Consider the following 19874-nt stretch of genomic DNA (forward strand, 5'->3'; position numbering starts at 1 on the left):
TTTCTAATCACAGTTCACAATACTAAAACTATATCGTTCCTGCCTACCCAAGTCTTGTATCCTCCAGAGATTATTTATTTCCCTATAATTGGCTGGGCTGGATGTGATAATGGAACACAGGGTTTAAGGACGGATACTTCTTACCTGTTGGAGACTGACCTCAGCATTCAGGATTTCATCTATATCAGGCTGTGATAGGGAAGCATTGTGATGGAGGAAGTCAGAGAACGTCTCGTTGACAAACAGAAAATCCCGAACTTTGACACCTGCCAGGCAATTAGGAAGTAAAATCCATTACAAAATAAAACAATGGATTTTTAAATGACATCCAAAGTCAATTTAAAAATGATATCTATATTAATATAGGCCAGTGGGTTAATAGCGATACACTCATCTTGAGCAGTCCCAGAGTCTATCATTCTGTGGCAAGGAAGAAAGGAAAAGAAACAGGGTAGAAAATCAATATTAGGTCTGCTCAATGGTCTGGGACTTGAGTGGAAAATGCTTCTGTAATGTATACGGAGAGGAAAGAGGCATTTTTTTGTTCCCATCTATCCATTTCATGTACCGCTAAGAGTTCTCATGTAGTGCAGCTAGTTCAACACAAGGAGATATCAAATATTCTGTACAGGTAGTCCTTGATTTACGAACATTGGTTCAGCAATTGAAGTTACCACAGTACTGAATGAATGGTGATTATGCCTGGTCCTTGGAATGGCCCCGATGCCCTTGTGGTCACGTGATCATGATCTGGGCATTTGGTAATCTGTTCCCACTACGACTTCATGTCTTCACCACTCTTTGCAACCTTCCTGCTGGCTTTCCCAGAAAGTCAATGGAGAAGTTGGCAAGTCATTGAATTTCTCCCAATTACGTATTTGCCTAGTCACTCTGAGATCATGCTACCATTCACACATTCCCATGCACTCTCCTCAATCCACACTGCACCCCACATCCCCGACCTGAGCAGCACTTTTCATGCATCCTCCCTGTCCTCCACATCTCTCGTGCACCCTCGCCTGCACCCGTGCACCCTCTCGCTCCCTGCCCCACCTGGCAGTAGACATTTACCTGCCTGCTAGCCTGGGACATACGATGTCCTGCCAGTATTCTCACCGACTTTGGTTGTGGGAAGCTGGCAGAAAGTTGCGTCACCTAACAACTGTGGGATTCAGTTAATCATGGCAACCCGGACTGCAGGGATTGCCTTCACTAAGTGATGTGATTGTGCTAACCGCATCAGTTAGCGATGGAAATGCCAATTCCAATTGTGATTGTAAATCAAGGATTACCTGTAATGCTAAAAGGCAGGGAGAAAAAAAAATAGGCATAGTCCTGACTTGCATTAAGGATTGGCTCGGGCCACTTAAATTTTGGGATGGATTCAGAAAACTCTGTGGAACAGGTTTTCTCCCCCTCTCTACAGTAAATCAGTCTGGCCTGAATCAGCCTATTGTGTCTCCTAACTGTATCTCTGGCTAAGGAAGACGGTCTAATCATTAGTTTTGAGCTGTGGCTTTATTTAAGCTGCCAGTTCGGCCGGAGGGCCCTTTACTTTTTGTAATGTTTTTAGAAAGTTGATTGGGGCAAAATATGTATAAAGTTCAAAAGAATCAGAGTATAATTTATGGGAATAATAATAATAATAATAATAATAATAATAATAATAATAATAATAATAATAATAATAAAGTTGGAAGGACCTTGGAGGTCATCTAGTCCAACCCCCTGCTCAGGCAGGAAACCCTATACCATTTCGGACAAATGGCTGTCCAGTCTCTTCTTAAAAACTTCCAGTTTTGGAGCATTCACCACTTCTGGAGGCAGATTGTTCCACTGGTTAATTGTTCTCACTGTCAGGAAGTTTCCCCTTAGTTCTAGGTTGCTTCTCTCCTTGATTAGTTTCCACTCGTTGCTTCTTGTCCTGCCTTCAGGCGCTCTGGGGAATAGCTTGACTCCCTCTTCTTTGTGGCAGCCCCTGAGATATTGGAATACTGCTATCATGTCCCCCCTCGTCCTTCTCTTCGTTAAACTAGACATACCCAATTCCAGCAACCGTTCCTTATATGCTTTAGCCTCCAGTCCCCTAATCATCTTTGTTGCTCTTCTCTGTACTCTTTCTAAAGTCTCAACATCTTTTTTACATCGTGGTGACCAAAACTGGATGCAGTATTCCAAGTGTGGCCTTACCAAGGCATTGTAAAGTGGTATTAACACTTCACGTGATCTTGATTCTATCCCTCTGTTAATGCTATAAACCTCTTTCCTTTTTTTTTTTTTTTTTAGCCACTTAGGCTGCTTGGTAGCAACATGCCAGCTATCTTTTGGGAAATGTCATCTGCCAGAAAAACAATTAAAACACTTTCAGAATTACAGATAATTAAGAAAGTACATATGTTTTCCTTTCCTTGAATGTACAGTATGAAGATCTGTATAACTCAAAAGCGCTAAGCCTGCCTTTGAAAAACCACCAGCACAAATATTGTTAAAAAGGCCTTCTCTGAATGGCTTTATTATTCTTCTGTTTTGCTTTGCTCTTTTCGCTGTGGAAAATCCATGATTATGCTGAGTAGGAACTTTAAGAATGGCAATCCCAGCATTTTTGAAGAGCACCACGTTGGAGAAGGTACTCTCGCAGTGTGCGTTGGGTCACAGATGTGGAGAAAACATGTCAGATCTTCAGGAAGACTAGCTGGCTTTTAAAAATTTTAATCTGCTCAAAGGGTTTATAAATATATATGAATGCTCAGAGTGCCAGGAAGCTTGGAATGAGAATCCCAATCCCAAAAGAAGGAATGGAACAAGAACTGTCTATGTAGGAGGAGTGGGGAAAAGGCAGAAGCTCCACGGGCTAAGAAAAATGGACTCTCCTCTCTCCTTTTATGTCATTCCAAATTATTGCTGTCTTAGTCAGACCCAGTTTGGCAGACACCAGTCCGGTAGAAGATTACGAGGCGAAGAAAAAAACACACTGCTTTCTAGTCTTCAGCTCTAGCATGAGGTTTCCGGGGTTACTGCCGGTCAATGCTCTCTCGCCCAGTTCCTTGTCGCTTTTTTTTTGTTTCTTACAAGCGAAATTGTCAGCAGATGGTTTGAGACAAAGAGGTTACTTGAGGCTGAAAAGCCTTTTAGAGCTATTTGTCATAGTCTCGAGTCAATTTGATCAGAGAAAGAAGAAGAGGAAGGGAAAGAAGACGTTTGGGAAGAAAGCTAAAAAGAAATATTGTGATGTCAGCGCAAAAAATGGATAGGCAATTTGCTACCCTCCAGAGGTTTGGGACTCCAATTCCTATTATCCCCACTCACATGCTCGGAGGCAGTGGACTGTCTCTCTCCCACAGCTTTAACGGGAGGGGGCAACCCAGTTATGGATCTCTAAAATAAGTTTAATTTTAGTCCTGCGGCATCCTTGCACCACTACAAACAAGATGTAACAGTTGGTTCCCATGCCGATGCTATTCAGGAGACTGTTATGTAAACACCTAACTGCAAGCTTCTCTGCTATCAGTAAAAAAAACCAACTTCCTCTCCGGATCACAAGAAAGCTGATAGAAAAAAAAAACCCTTTAAAAAATTTCCATCCCAATGACATCCATGCAGGAAGGGGCAAAGGAGAGGAAAATTACAGCAGCATTACATCCATGCAATGCAATGCAAACTCAGTTTTTTGACATCCTGCATGTATACAAAAGACATGGAGCTTATTAATTTGATGGAGATGGTGGATCCTTCACCATAACATTTTAAGGATAAATTGGTTCTAACTGGAAACAGTTCAATTGCTCAAATCCCCATCCCTTTCAACTTAATAAATCTCACTAAAGAAAACTGCAAAAATCTTGCCTGGTTGGAGGCAGCTGCCAAACAGGTTGATACAAAGAGGTCGCTGTGTTCCCCAAAACAATTGAGATCAAAGTGTGCTCCATTCTAGCATCCTGTTTCTTATAAACAGATTCCTGATTCTGATAGACATATTTAGCAAAGCTTCCAAAATGAAAGGAAAACACGGGAAAGACCTACCTAAACATTCATTAAAAATAAAAACACAAAATCATCTTAGCTAATAGCACTTATCCCAGATAGGGAATTATTTTAAAAATGAGGCACCACCACAGAAAACATGGATTCTGGATATCGTCCGTCTTAGATGTTGAACACACCCAGAAGATTAGTTTTAAAGAAGATCTCAAGCTAAATTAGGTTGATATAGACACAAACATTCTTTCAGAAGCCTTGTGTAATAAATCTTGCAGGATTTGAAAGGTAAGCACCCTATTGTGAATTTTAGTTAGAAATAGCCCCATGTAATAATCCGACCTGTTACCAAAATGTGGACAATGGTAGACAGTCATTCTCTGCCTAGGAGAAAATGGAGAACATCTAGCAACTTTACAGCTAGCATTGTTACAGATTTTTCTTGCCAAGGCTTAGAAGAGAAACTCCAAATTGACTAAGCCCTAAGGAAAGTTTATCATTTTCAGACTTGTGACTTGATAAATCTTCTGCCCACATATATTCCACACAAAGCCTCACTCCCATCCTGGGTGCCCTCTTATCCAGAAATGAAATTTAAAGCCACAGATATAACTGATAGCACCATAAACATAATAGGTTGCATGCTTCACTGTTTAATGTTCATAGCTCTTGGATAGACAATACTGTACATACATCAGTTCTGCTACTGTAAATTATGGGAGGGTAAGGTGGAAGGCCAGAAGGGGCTGCATTTTGCAAGAAGGAAATCAACATCAAACAGGAATACATATATCTTTTCAATAGAGAAGAAATCACAGAGAACCCCTATGATTGGCAAAATCAAAAATGTTTTTCTACAGTATAATGTCACTGTGTTCCCCAAAGTAATTGAGATCAAAGTGTGCTCCACTCTAGCATATACATATTTAGCAAAGCTTGAAATAGTATATAAATTGTTTTAAAATATTGGTTTAGTTTTCAATTATGAATATGTTTAGTCATTACAAATTAATCTATATAGCTAAGGAGAGGAGCATTTAGATCTGCCTCCTGGAGGATATCCAAACTTCCATAACATTTATAGAAATTCACAGGAGCACTATTTCAGATTTTAACATGTAGGGGTTGATCCTCTTCCCCCCCACCTTTATTGTGAAGTTGTGTTGCTTGTTGGCTCCATCATTTTGCCTTCTTTTGCTCCATAAAAGTGAGGCTACATCCCATTTGCCTAACCATGAATTTGCAATGGTTGCCTGCTCCAAATTCATATTAAAATTCAGAAGCCATTTGAAGTAAACACCTTGCAATGAGGACCAAAGAATGAGACAATGGATAACTTCATACTAAAACTGAATTTGAAAAGACAAGGCTACCTATATGAAATAGGTTAAGCAGAAAGAAAGGAGAGGGGTGGTTGTGGAAACACTAGTCTTGATTATGCAAATGAAAATCTAGGTCAATATGTATCGATCTAAGTCGTACAATAGATTTTTATAGCCACCGCACTTAGGCCACAACACATTCTGGGCGGTTGACAGTGTCAGCATATTGCACCCAACAATCTGGGTCCTTATTTTACCGACCTCAGAAGGATGAGTCAACCTCGAGCCCCATCAGGATTGAACTTCAGGCTGTGGGCAGATTTCGCCTATAATACTGCATTCTAACCATTGCGCCACCAGGGCTCCTTTTATGTTGGCTATGGGTTTTATGTGTGTTATCTGAACCCAAACATGTGATTTGTAAACATGGCTTATGGTTTAGAGATAGTAAATCCTCCAAATCTATTCATTGCTTATGATTATGATTAAATAATAATTTAGCACACCACGTCAACTAGGAAACAGTGACTAAAGCGAGTTATAACCTTGGTCCTGTAGCAGGCCTGTAGCAAAAGGAAAAATTAAGAAAGGAGATGAGTAAGCACATCAATCAATAGTATATTGCTAGGGAAGAACAGAGGAAAAGGACTACACCCTTCCTATTTAGCCTGTACACTTTCTGAATCCAACTGTTTTGCTACCAAATATCTGTAATACAGAATGCTTAACTCGCTCAGCCTTTGGCCTAATTTTAAATAAAAGATGGAAAAATACAGAAGGAAAGCTAGTCAGCCAACAGTCTAGAGGGATTATGACAGAACTAGTTAAGGTTACTGAGTTGCAGAAAAAGCTAATTATGCAAGGGACCAGCAACGGTCATGGTCAGATAGGACTTATTAGATATAAGATCAAAATTCAGTTTGGGATTAAAGATGTTTCCACTCATAAAGCAAGCCCAGACTGTTAAGTGCTTTGACAGGAAATAAGATAAACCGATTCCCAGCAAGGACAATGTTTATTTATGACTCTTTAGCAAGCTACAAAAGGCCATTTTAAATAGAGATCTTTTTTTGCCACAACAAAAGGTGGATTAATTATTCCTGTTTTTAATGATCCTGACACTGCAGTTAGTTGCAAAGTTTCCAGAACTTTGGGTGAAAAGGGAAATGTCTTTTAAATCTTTCTGGCAATTAAAAAAAAGTTAGAAAATATTAGACATGGACTTCTGTTTTTATATATGACAACAGCAGTGATATTATTGTATGCTCAAAAAGTGGAAAGGGTCAACTATCCACAACAGAGGAATGGTTGGTGAAGGTGATGGAATTTGCAAAGATGGTTAAATTGACTGTCTTGATTAAACAAAAAGACAACATCTATATTTATGGATGACTGGAAACCCCTCAACTTTTTGCATGAAATGGAGAAAAAAAAATGCACTTATAACCCACTTACAAGTGTGGGTCCTTTTGAGTAAGAGATACCTTTGTAATCATACGTGTATTTGCTGCAAGGGAAAATGAAGGTTTCTTCTGGGTTTTTTTCTTTTCTTTCTGCCCTTTTTTCCTTTTCTCTTTTTCTTTTATTTGCCCCACCCCAAGAATAAGCCCCAGTTAAGATCATCAGCCAGATGGACGCATTTAGTACCGTATTTTCCCCAAAATAAGACCTAACCAGAAAAGAAGTCCTAATGCGTCTTTTGGAGCAAAAATTAATAAAAGATCTGGTCTTATTTTGGGAGAAACACAATAGATAGATAGATAGATAGACAGATAGACAGACAGACAGACAGACAGACAGACAGACAGACAGACAGACAGACAGACAGACAGACAGACAGACAGACAGACAGACAGACAGACAGACAGACTGATGAGCACGGATAATGTTACCTAGTTAGTGTAATGAAACGTCTGCAAGAAAACAAGCAAGCTCAGAGAGCACCAAGGACCCCTCATTTCAACCCTGAACTACAATATATCCAAGGAGCCAGCATTGTACAAAGACATTTCTTGGTCATATGGCCAGCGTGACTATTGCTGAGGCACAAAGAATGCTATCACCATCCAATTGCATTGCTACCTATTTATTTACTCGCATTTGCATGCTTTTCAACTCAGGCAAGTAATGGGAGCTCACTCCGTTGTGCAGTGCTTGGGTTTTCAACCCAGCTGTCAGCTTTCCAGCTGACAAGTACAGCATCTTTAACAACTAAGCCATTGCATCTGAGAAATATATTTATGTTGCAATTGAATGAAAACAACTTACGCTAGATAATTGACTCATTCTTATATTTTCAAATGTCAGAGCACCCCCGCTGAAGACACAAAAGACTACTCAGAGAGGTTGGGAAATGAGTAGAACAATTTAACTAGTATAAGTAACAGAAACAATTATTTCAATTCTAGATCAAATACGTACATACTCATAATTTCTCTTGCGCCAAGCTCTTGACTCAGAGTCAGCTGCTTTCCGTTACTGGGGAATCAAAATTCTTGTTAAAATGTAAAGTTACATCATAAAGTTGCTAAGGCTGAAAACACACTGCTCTAAATCCTGTGAATTTTAAGATATATCAATACCAATCAGTTTGGTGCACAGCAGGGGATGTGCAGTAATAACTGAAACATTTTGGGGAATAGTGCAATGCTCTAAATAAGGAGAATCCAACTGTGGCAACTTCCCCAGCACGGGTGACTTGGGAATTCTGGGAGTTGAAGTCCACACATCTTAAAATTGCCAAGGATGGATATCCCCTTCTCTAGAAGACTTGGTGCTAGAGGGTATTAGCCCCTTTGACAAGGATTTTAAAAATATTTATAAGAGCCAGCATGGGTGAAGCAGTTGAATGTTATACTAGGAGTGGAGAGACTTGGGCACTACTTCGCCTTCAGCCACAAAGGCTCAGAGGATGACTATGAACCAAGCACTTTTTCAGTCTAACCAACTCACAAAGTTGTTGCAGGGAAAAAACAGGAGCAGGAAGCACTACGTACATCGCTTGAAGAAAATGTGAGACAAACAAACAAACAAACAAACAAACAAACAAACAAATAGTCTTCATTGGAGGCTAACATTTTACCCCCTTGGTTTGGTGCTCTCCAATGGATGAATAGATGACACGACCAGATAGACCGGAGATTGTGCAACTTGAAGTTCCACATATCTGGAGGAACCCAGATTGGGGTGTTCAACAACATCTTAAACTTTATTGGACAAATCTGTATTTTGGGAGGATCACAAGCATTTTAATTCTGCGCTTGGCTTTATTCTTTCTCTAAAAGGGAGTAGAACTGATCAAACATGAAAACATGACTGTGTGGTAGCTTGTCTCCCTAATTAATACTAAATGAACGCTGTGGTGCTTTATTAAATCTTGAAACTATTAGCCTGAATGTCATGATAGAAGCCACTAAGCAGTTTAAAACTCCTCAGATATTTGCTGGCCACTGTGGGTTTCTCATTGTTAGCAGCAGAGGCATTGCTAAAACTGATGGCAAAGATAGACATTCTGGTTTTCCACCTTCCCCATATATTCCAGAACGTTGTTCTCCATCTTTTGCACTATCTAGCATGAATGTCAAGCCCTGCTTTAGTTTCCAAACATAGATTTGCAGACAGGGTAATTAAAAAGTGGCTTTCTTATACGCATACACCCTTCTGAAGGGTGCTGATCTTCTCAGTGTGGTTTTTTTTCTAGAAAAGCTACAAGTTGATCATAAAAAGTATTGCATAATTTTAAAAGGATCACCTTTGATAAGGGAACAAAACAAACGTTTTTGCTGACAGTGTGTTCGGACAACCAAGACGCTCAGGCAAATTACAGGGGTCTAGCAAGAAACATTTCTACCAACCTTTGTGGTGGTTCCATTTTAAATGCAAAGAGGAGCAAGCTTGGCTAAAAATGGAAAGAAAATGAATGGGTGGGATGACAAGAAATCTCTCTCCCCACCCCCTCTAATAGTGTTGTGAGGAGGTCCAATATATCCTGACACAGTTTGGGGGGGGGTTATCTGGCCAGAACAGGCCAAGCCTCTAGTTCAGCGCTTTGAGAGGAGAATGGCTCTACAGTGATAAGGAAGTTGGCTTCCTGGAAATAGGTTGTAGTAGTAGTTCTCACCCAGGCAGAGAAGGGGAGGGGGTAACAGTTCTCTTACTGTGTGCATTTTACTCCTAGTTGCTTCTACCACAAGAATGGGATTTTATACTAAGGAGTTGCTTGCAGTAAAATAAAATAAAAATCTGCAAGTTTCCATCAAGGTCATCTTTTTTTTTTATTCTGTACAGGATGGCAGGAGATGTAGTCTAATACTGTATATTTGGAAGGCTACTTCTTGAGAATATTATCTTAAGAATTAATTTGGATGCAGGCAATGCACCAGCATGCATTCATGCCAATAAAATAATAAAAAAGGTACACAAGCTAGAGGTTACCTTATAAGTCTGAATGTCTTGTTTTTTATGCTACGTATGCTAATCAAATATTTACCTTAAGTTCTCAGTAAATAAACTGACACACTCCCAATGTATGGTCTGGGTCTGTTCTCTGCACAATAACCTTCCATAATGAAGATAAAGGTTTATCCCAGGTGAGAAATATATTGCCCACATCTTCATAAAAGTAAGAAACAGCTGCATCAGCGATTGTGCAAGTTCTGATAAGAGATACCTGATATGAAATCTCCAAGGTCAGCCAGGACAGATGTTGGGAAAAATAGAAATGATGACTCTTAAGTACAAGCTGAAGGAAAACATCGTTGACTATGTACCATTCAACCCACTTGTTTTTCCAGAGCTGAAGTTTTACCATCGCAAACCCAATTTGACTAGGGATGATAATGTGGCAAGAGATATATACAGACAGGGAAGTCATCCTCTTTTACAATTTTCTTTAAAATTATAGCCCACCTCTACAGAAGAGGTTTGCCACTGCCTTCTTTCAATAGATTTCTCAACCTATTACTCAAGTCTACAGCCCTGATGTTCCTTGTAACTAAACTATCCGCCTGTTAACCAAGTAGGATTCCTAAGTTTTTACAAGATCTTCTAGGTCAGTGATGGCGAACCTTTTAGAGACCGAGTGCCCAAACTGCAACCCAAAACCCACTTATTTATCACCGGGTGCCAGGTGGGCATGGCCCATTGGGTGGGCGTGGCTGTGGTCGTCATGGCAGATTGGGTGGGTGTGGCCAAGGTGGGCGTGATCACTTCAATGTTGCTCGTGGGGAGGGACACCTGTGGGGGCCGGGCAGGGTTGGGGGAGATCCAGGGGGGTCTCTGGCAGGTGGGGCGGTGGGCAGGAGACTCATCCTGCAGGGTGAGGCGAGGCAAGGCGAGGCAGGGCGGGGTGCCATTGTCACAGGGCAAGGTGAGGCAGGGGCCTGGGCGGCGGCTGCCTGACACCATCGGCCCCTGCACACAGAGGCCAGTGAGTGCATGGATGCTGGGATACATCCGGCCATGTGGGACCTCAGCGAGTTAGTGGGCAACCCTAAGACGGATTAAAATAACCATTGACACCTTTCCCATTCTTGCAGAACTGAACATCAGGGTACATACATGGCAAATACGCATTACCAATTCAAGCAATGTTCAGGTTGACATTTTGTAGGGTTCCACATACATCAGGGAATTTGCTGATGTACCGATAGGTCACAGTTGAGCCTAAAATTTCTGTCGCTAAGCGAAGCTGTTAAGTGAGTTTTGCCCCATTTTACAACCTTTCTTGGCACAGCTGTTAAGTGAATCACTGCAGTTGTTAATAACATGATTAAGTGAATCTGGCTTCCCCACTGACTTTGTCAGAAGGTCACACGATCCCGGGACACTGCAACTGACATAAATATGAACAAGTTGCCACGTTGGTCTGAATTTGGGGGAGGCGGCAATAGTCTTAAGTGTGAAAAATGATCAAGAAGTCACTTTTTTCAGTGCTGTTGTAACTTCGAACGGTCAATAAATGAACTGTTATAAATCGAGGGCTACCTGTACTGTAATATTAATTGAATGCACAAATTTCATTTAAAACCAACTTCAAGAAAGCCGATAGCAGCCACTCGAAGACCTGTTTAATCTAGCACAGGGGTAGGCAACCTTGGCTCTTTTATGACTCGTGGACTTCAACTCCCAGAATTCCTGAGCCAGCCATGCTGAGGGGAAAGGGAGAGGTTTCCAAGCTGAGCCATGCTGGCTCAGGAATTCTGGGAGTTGAAGTCCACGAGTCATAAAAGAGCCAAGGTTGCCTACCCCTGATCTAGCAGCTAAAGGCAAATAGCAGTCAAGGCCACCCGTATTCAAATCCAGACCTGGAGCCCATTCAGCATTCCAAGGTATCCAAAATCAACAACTATTGGAGCTGGGCCAAGGGCGTGAACAGGCTGAGACCAAGGCTAAGGCCTCAAGAGCATTGGCAGAGGGCCTTGCCCTGTGGGTCAGGCAAGCAGAGCATGGCACTTACAGATTAAATATTAAGCCTCCGTGAAGCTTCTGCATTGGGCTCATCAGTCCAGTGGGATTCTACTGGTTGTGCTCACCAAATCAAGGCAGGGCGATGTTCAAGAGATCAGAAAGCTGAAAGCTGTCCCTGCCCCAAATTTTGCCAGCTGCTGGAAATTGCAACATGGGCACAAGAAGAGGCAAATCCTTTCTTGTGGTTTGTGGGAAAGCTTATAGGTGGGAGTCACCTGGAAGACAAATTGTTGCAATCCCTGGCTTTCAGCCTGCCTTAAGAGCTCAACATTTTGGCATAAAAATTGTGACTTCCCAAATTTTCTTGTCCAGCCCTCTATTTGCTATTTCCTCGGGTTTAAACTCAAGAAGCTTAATTTTGCCCAAACCTGGGCATCTTGCCACCAAATTTCAACGATATGTTCACACAGGATTAGAAGACAGTGCATCCTATTTATTTGCTTCTCATTCAACAGGAGGTAGGACCTTTCTTATTGTGGGTTAGCATTATGAACAAACTGTGATGAAAAGATCTTAACTTAGCCACTGTCAAGTCAGTCAGGTAAGGCAAGGTTGCTCTATTCTGGGCCCCCAAAGAATTCTGTAACTTATAGCAAACAGCAAAGTTGTTACATTGGTTTAAGAAGCTATATAGCTCAGCCTCTCATATCCTGACACAAGTCTCACTCTTGGCTGGTTGTCACCTGAGAGTGCAACATGTAACTGACAATCCCGGGTTATGGCAGCATGGCTATATTAATGAATCATAAATCACCATGAACTGAAAAAACTGTATGAATTGACCCCGGGTTACAGGAAATAAGGCAGCAAAATGCAAATGTAAGAAATATCCATTTCTAAGGGTAGGGTGAAAAGTCTTGGTCTTTGAGGTACTTAAGAAAAATAATGTATAGACCTCATGGCCTGGCGTGATAAACACCAGAGGCTCCTTTTTTAATGCTATATTGTTAGCATGTTTACTAATCTCTGCATTTGAACCAATTAGTAGTGTTATACTCTCTGATCTACGATTTATACCTGTCTGCCAGAAATGGATTTAGTGAATGGAAACATAAGCTGATAGATGATACATCTTCACAAACACTTGGCTCTGAGACTTGCAAGGAATATCTAGACCAGTGGTTCTCAACCTGTGGGTTGGGACCCCATTTGGGGTCAATCGACCATTTCATGGGGGTCGCCAAGCAAGGCTGTCCGCCATTTTTTTTGTCCGCCATTTTTCCCCCTTTTCCGGTGGGTGCCTTACCTCCCTTGGGCTGGGCCAGCTGGTGGTCGGCCTGCTCCGTCTCTGCCGCTTGCCAGCTACGCCTCGGCCGGCGCAGGGGGCGGAACCACGCATGCGTGGCGCTCCCGGGCAGGGAAAGTCTTCGACTTACGACCGGTTGGGTAGTCCTCGACTTACGACCGGTTTAGTCCTCGACTTACAACCGGTTTAGTCCTCGACTTATGACCGGTTGAGTCCTCGACTTACGACCGGTTGGGGTCGCGGCATTAAAAAGGTTGAGAACCACTGATCTAGACCCAAGAGGTAAGAACTGTTCTGAGATATTAAACAAAGTGGTCCCACTGAAACACAGCAATACATATGAAAGTTCTGGAATTCTTGTTTTGGAATTCTACAGAAATTAAATTGTTGGGAAGGAGCATATGCAAATTTCTGTTTGAAATTAGCAGTTCTCTATGACCTGCTTCAGAAACAAGATAGGTTCATAGGCACTTGATGCTTAATCCAAGATTCACAAACATCCTATCCTCTCTGTCTGTAATCTACCATCCAAAGAACTGTGTGCAATTTCTTTCAGCCATTTGAAAATTTTCCCACTGCAGAATTATAGTCCATCCTATAATTAAGCTATATTTGATCTCCTTCACATGTTTTTCTAAACTATGGTATGTTGATTTAGCTACAGCTTGCCGAGTTCCTCATGTCATGAACCAGGACTTATAAAGTACAACTCCAAAATAAGCATCTTAGAATAATGGGATGTGTGAAGCCAAGTGAATGTGTGGGTTTTCCGTTGATTATACTCAGTATGTCTGGTGCTTTTCTAAGTTCAAATAGATAAAAAGAAATCCAATTTAAGAATCAATGCCATAATTCTCTAGGGGCCTAGTCTAACCTAACCACCCACTTGTACGTTCCCCGTGTTTCAATTTAGGAAACTACAATGTGAAAGTATAACTATCCAGACAATTAGAAACAATGATACAATAAGAGTCCTAATAGTGCCCAGTGTCTTAGGAACAATAATAATTACAATAATTGGTACTGATAGATTACACCTGTGGAAATGAAGGCAGTAGTTTACTTTAAGTCAAACAGTTGAAGGAAAAGGAAGCATGCATTGACTGATCATATAAAAGACAGCCAAGAATAAACGACACATGCCAAGTTCCATAAAGTTCCAAGGTTCTAAGTTTCAAAACAGACATTTTTAAATTCCTCCTGAGCTAGAAGGTAAACAGGTAAACCAGTTCACCTGTTCAATGGTGACAATACAGCATTAACAGAGAACACTTTTGTTGAAAGACTAGGACTCCACCCTTGTGTGGAAAGAACCCTGAGCAACCAATTTGGATCATACATTACCTATTCTCCTCGACCAGGGGTAGGCAACCTTGGCTCCTTTATGACTCGTGGACTTCAACTCCCAGAATTCCTGAGCCAGCCTGGAGTTGAAGTCCACGAGTCATAAAAGAGCCAAGGTTGCCTACCCGTCCTAGACCTAGGATAATGCAGAAGTAAATGTTTTTAAAGTTTAAATTAGAGCTGTACTGACAACCACATCCAACTCTTTCTCAAATTACATATTTTGGGACAGCAAATAACATACATACCCTGATCTGAGCCACAAGAAAGGTCATAAATTAACCACAAGTGAAGAAAGCTGCAGTTAATTTGGCTAAGTGCTTGAGAATCACTGGAGCAGCGGGGATTAAAAAAATAGTTTAATGAAGCAAAAAAACCATTGCATAAAGAATTGGACCATTCATTGGAAGGTCACAATAACCTTCCCCAATCTGGTGCTCCACAGATGCATCAGAAGCCTAACTCCTATCATTTTCCTGTGACTGGGAATTTAAAAAAAAAACCCTGTCATTTCAGGAGTTTATTAAATTTGGGAAGGTTGTCCAATGGGAAACAATGACCTGCTGTGAGAGGCGTGGACATTTCTTCTCTCTCTTAATAAAGCAAAAGAAAATATCACATCTCAATTTCACGCAGGGGGTTAGCAAAAGGCAATTCCCTGTATTATTTCATTCAAACCTACTTTACTGTACAGCGGATGAAAGAAAAATGCTTGAGGAGCAACACGGTGGTACCTCCTAGGCTTCATCGTACCTGTGTCCTGTCCTTTCAGAGCACAGGATGCATATTCATACAAAAATGGAATCGGATGAACATCAGTAATTTTCATGGTAAGGAACTGCTCTAAAATTTCCTAGTACGTTTGAAAGCTAGGACGTTCTTTACAAACAAGGCCGTGAAAGGAGGAGGCAGGCAGGCAGGCAGGCAGGCAGACTGCTATTGGAAGAAAAGTTAATCAACAAAGGTCTCAGGGCTCTCTTTAAGAATTGGTGGTTGTTGTTGTTTCAGAGAAATAAAGCATAGGGAAATTGCATTCCGGTTGCCACATCAACTGCCTTCGCTTCAAGCAGACAGTTCTTCCCTTTCGCCTAGCTGTCAGTCCCTGTTGTTCTATCTTCTGGGTTTTTTTTTTCTTCCCCTTAAAAACATGTTTCCCTCTAGTCCCAGAAATTCCAGCACTTTGGGGTTCCCAGACAATCTTTCCCTTTTTCGGAGACTTCCTTGCCAACAGCCCACCAAACTTAGTAAAAGGGATTAGCATTCTTTACCGTTCCATGCAAGGAAACAGAAACACCACGAGAATTTTCAAGACTTCCTTTGTGCTCTTCAGTAATTGGTTAGCTAATCCTGAAAGATACTTTGCATTACTGCCAAGTGGTACTCTGTGTGTGTGTGTGTGAGAGAGAGAGAGAGAGAGAGAGTGCCAGAGATGGAGCCCAGAAATTGTTGGTCACTGCTGTAAGAGCTTCTCACCCATTTTCCTCGAAATAATTAAGTGTAACTTAAAGGACAAACACACTTTTGCCTGCCTCAACCCATATCCACAATATGGAGCCCGTCAAATAATAGGCATATCGAATTACAAATTGCTTATTGAAGATATACAGATTTCTCCAATTAACTTGCCAGCATACATTTTACAGGATTGGTGTCAGAAAAAGTCACTTTGAGGTCATGAGATGTACTGCATTTAACTCTTAGCAGAATGTCAACAGCTAAGTAAGTGCTGAGAAATCGAAGTGCGTAATTTGCCTTGACTAAAAGCCCATTACATCGCCTGAGGTACGTCATGATTTCCCAGCCTTATTTCTGCCTCCCTCTCCCTGGAGATCTGGTACCGAAGGTTATAATAAATATCAACGACACTATCTTTATAAAGTATCTAAGATAACTGTAAGATGCAGTTTTCGAATGTTATTTATTATCTTAATTTTGCCATTTGCCCAACTCAGTGAAGGCTTTTCATGCCTGGAAATCTTTCCAGGAAAGACAGTTCAATTGGAGAAGCTCATTGTCATTTTGTCTCCCTTCCCACCCCCTCCCCCTCCACAATGCATTTTTCACACAGTCTCCCTTTTTACACAAACACACCCATTCCGGTTAGTCAGGCGCAACATTCTCATGCTTTCAAAGTGTTGCTCGCACACCCATCGTTTGTAGAGTGCCAGCCCTTGAAGTGAGAAAACTGCATTTGAAGTCCCTTTTTTTTTTACTCTGAAAACCATCACAATGATTTACTTACTGCCTCCCTCCCTCTCTCACTCAGTCAGCAAAAGCCTCTGTCTGCTTGGCAAAAGAAAGGGGAAGGCCGTGAAATAGACAAGGCTGCAACATATGCAATTAAAAAAACGGCTTTAAGATGAGCACAGAGTAATATTGGCCAAATAAAATCAGCGTCAAGGGGTGCCTTTTTCCACAAGCCCCTCTCTCAGGGCAAGCGTACAGTCGTCCTAGTAAACCCTCCACCCCATAGGTTTAATGTCCATGGAAAAGTGCAACTCATGCTTAAATAAATGCCTTGCTCCTTTCCAATCACTGTTCAAATGCGGCGTTATAGGAAAATTGAAGGCCCCAGAATTTGCTTCCTTTTGGCCTCGTCTATCTCTAAAGCTCTCCACAAACGCACACAGCATTGGCTCTCTATTATAATTTCTGATGATAAATTTCCTTTGAGCTGCCTCAGGATTGTCATACTACGGAAACATTACCCTTAATTTAAAACTTGGAGAAAAAATAAGAAGCGGTGGAGAAAACTCAGGTGTTGAGAGAGAAGATTTCTTTGCCAAAATGCAGAAGACGGTAGCTACTGCTTTTTTAGGTGGTTCTTAGGGGTGATTTCCTTTTCATAGAAACGTAGAAAACTGATAGCAGAAAAAGACCTAGTCAGTCCATCGAGTCTGCCCTTTGTGTTTATTTTTTTAAATTTTGTTGTATGGTGGACATGTGTTTATCACAAGCATGTTTAAACTCAGTTACTGATGAATGACGACCCTTTACCTCCACTGGCAGTTGATTCCAAGCTTCCATTACTCTTTCCGGGAAGTACATACTTTTTAACATTACTTTTAAACTTTCCTCCTGTCAGTGTGAGTTTATGTCCCTCTGTTCTTGATTTTTGCTTAATATTGAAAATATTGCCTTCCAGAACCTTATTCACCTTTATATTTAAAGGTTTCAATCATCTCTCCCCTTTCCCTCCTGTCCTTCAGGCTATACATATTCAGTTTCTCCAATCTCTCCCGAAAAATTTGTCCCTCAGACCTTGCACCATTTTTGTTGCTCATCTCTGGAGTCGTTCAATCTTATTAATATCTTTTTTTTTAAAGTGAGGTCTCCAGAACTAGGCACAGTATTCCCAAATACTTCCACATACTCCCAAATACTTTTCAGTTCCCAGTGGGGCCTACCACTCCCGGATTTCCTGACTGCTTCTGAATTCTTACCCCGGAGGGCTTGGAGAAGTAAGCAGAGGGATTGACCTAGATGTAATGAAAGCAGCAAAGGAGAGGAACAAACTAGATGTAATGAAAGCAGCAAAATGTTCTGCCCAGATGTTTGCATAGACGGGAAAAGTTGGAGATCAAATGCATACAATTAAATGAGTCACCAGCTGGCAAGAGAGATGTTTTTCTTCCTCATCCATCAGACTTTTGTGGATTTTTTTTTCTATTGCTCCTATACTAGAAAACATAGCCACAGACACTCATAAGCATGCACCCCTACCCAATCCCCTCCAAATATTATGGGATAGAAGCAGGAATAGTGAAGGACATTCCAAGGGGAAATTTTTTTGCAAAAGAACTATAATGACATATTTCATATTAGGATGGAACACGTATTTTATCACAAGGAAGCTCCGTTGATTTTCATGGGGAATGTGTTTGGGATTGTTTCAGGACAGAGGATCAGTAAAAGGATGGGAAGTGATTTACCTGTCAGCACTTTGTATGCACCCTCCCCCCAAAAGATTTTATTACATGAAAATTTGGATAGTGACCCGTCTTAAAGCTGCCACCGTTCTAGTTTACTGGCAAGAATCTTTGCAAAACCCACAATATTCCTTTTTTGGTTCACTTACCTGAGGCAAATTTCCCAAGTTTCTGCACTTTTGTCAACACTTGCTGTACATCCTTGATGCTGGTGTCCTTCTGGCTATACATTAGCAAGCGTTTGGCGTCAGTGAACAATCGGTAAACACTGAAGAAAGGAAGGCAAGAGCAAGAGAGAAGAAACAAAAGAAGAAAAATATTAGTCGCCATGAGAGAGACGGCTTCAAATATCCCCCAAAGGGATCCTAAAATATTTCTATATCCACATTTACTTTGTGTCTGACATTATTGGGCGCTATTCTGCTAAGTGAACACTATCATATTCCCACAAGCACTTGTTTACAAATTGTTTCTAAGTTTTGCTTCTGAGCACAGGGAGACATCTATTAATTGAATTGGCTTGGTTTTGCAAAGCAAACTAGGAGATATGATTGGCTGGTTGGTGGTTCAGCTTGTCAGGCAAACACAGCCATTCCCTCAGTTTCTTAAGAGAAGATAGGCAATGTGTCTTATCTCCAGGCTCACGAATGAAGTGGAGTAGAGGGCATAGCCTTCTTGAAGCTACAAGCAAGAATTTGCCGGATGAATATCAGGGAAGAAAGCTTCTTTGAAGTCTTTCTGATTAAGCAATGGTCTTTGCATACCCACCAAGCTTACGGAATAGAGAATAAGGGAGATAACCTTGTTGGAAATGTACAGGAAGCATCACTTAAGCACAAGAGGCTGAAACATTTCTTAGAACAATGAGGTAATATCCAGACATGACTCAGACAGACGGCTTCCTAATTCACTTCAACTATACAAAGGAGGAGGAGGAGGAGGAGGCACAGACTTGCAAGATGGTTGTTATAATAGTCCAGATATGTCAAACTCACGATGTCACGTGACATCGCGCAACGTATCGGGACGGTTTTGCCATTGCCGCCAGTGGGGTAGGCGTGGCTTCCGGATGATGCGTCCGGCCTGTGGGCAGGCAGTTTGACACCCCTGTAGTAGTCCATCTCAATAAAAATAGCTTAAGCCTTCCTGTAGCGTTAACTAATTTTTGTCCTGCCATTATTATTTTTACAAATAACTCTCAAGGCAGAGAACATATTCAAAACGCCTCCCGCCTCCTCTTTTCCCCACAACAACAACAATCCTGCGAGGTGAGTTAGGCTGAAAGAGAGAGAGAGACTTGCCCACGTTCACCCAGCTGGCTTTCATGATTAAGGCAGAATTTGAACTCATGGTCTCCTACTTCCTAGCCTGGTGCCTTTACTAGATCAGGCTCTTTTCTGATCTGGACTACCTAAAGGGGCTGACAAAGCATAAACAGCCATCTCTCCCTATGCAAAGGGCAACATAGGCCCCAAAGTTTCTTGGTAGCCCTCAATGGTAGAGGCATTTTGTGACATGCAAAGGATATTCTAAGTAGGTGCTTGCTTTCTTTCAGCCTAAATAATTTGCCTTGCATTACATTTTCCTTAT

General features: G+C 41.4%; 1 protein-coding gene across 1 annotated transcript in view; it reads right to left on the reverse strand.

Moving 5' to 3' along the window:
• The window catches only part of ABCA1 (ATP binding cassette subfamily A member 1), a 109548-nt gene that overhangs the window by 82187 nt on the left and 7487 nt on the right, over positions 1–19874 (reverse strand). The window contains exons 4-5 of the mRNA XM_015814658.2: positions 18434–18552; positions 145–266 (exon numbers count right to left, since the gene is read on the reverse strand). Coding sequence (XP_015670144.1) covers positions 145–266; positions 18434–18552 — 241 coding nt within the window. The remainder of the gene's footprint in view (positions 1–144; positions 267–18433; positions 18553–19874) is intronic.

This window comes from Protobothrops mucrosquamatus, unplaced genomic scaffold (assembly GCF_001527695.2).
Source record: "Protobothrops mucrosquamatus isolate PMUCROS unplaced genomic scaffold, P.Mucros_1.0 scaffold270, whole genome shotgun sequence".
NCBI classification, from domain to species: Eukaryota; Metazoa; Chordata; class Lepidosauria; order Squamata; family Viperidae; genus Protobothrops; species Protobothrops mucrosquamatus.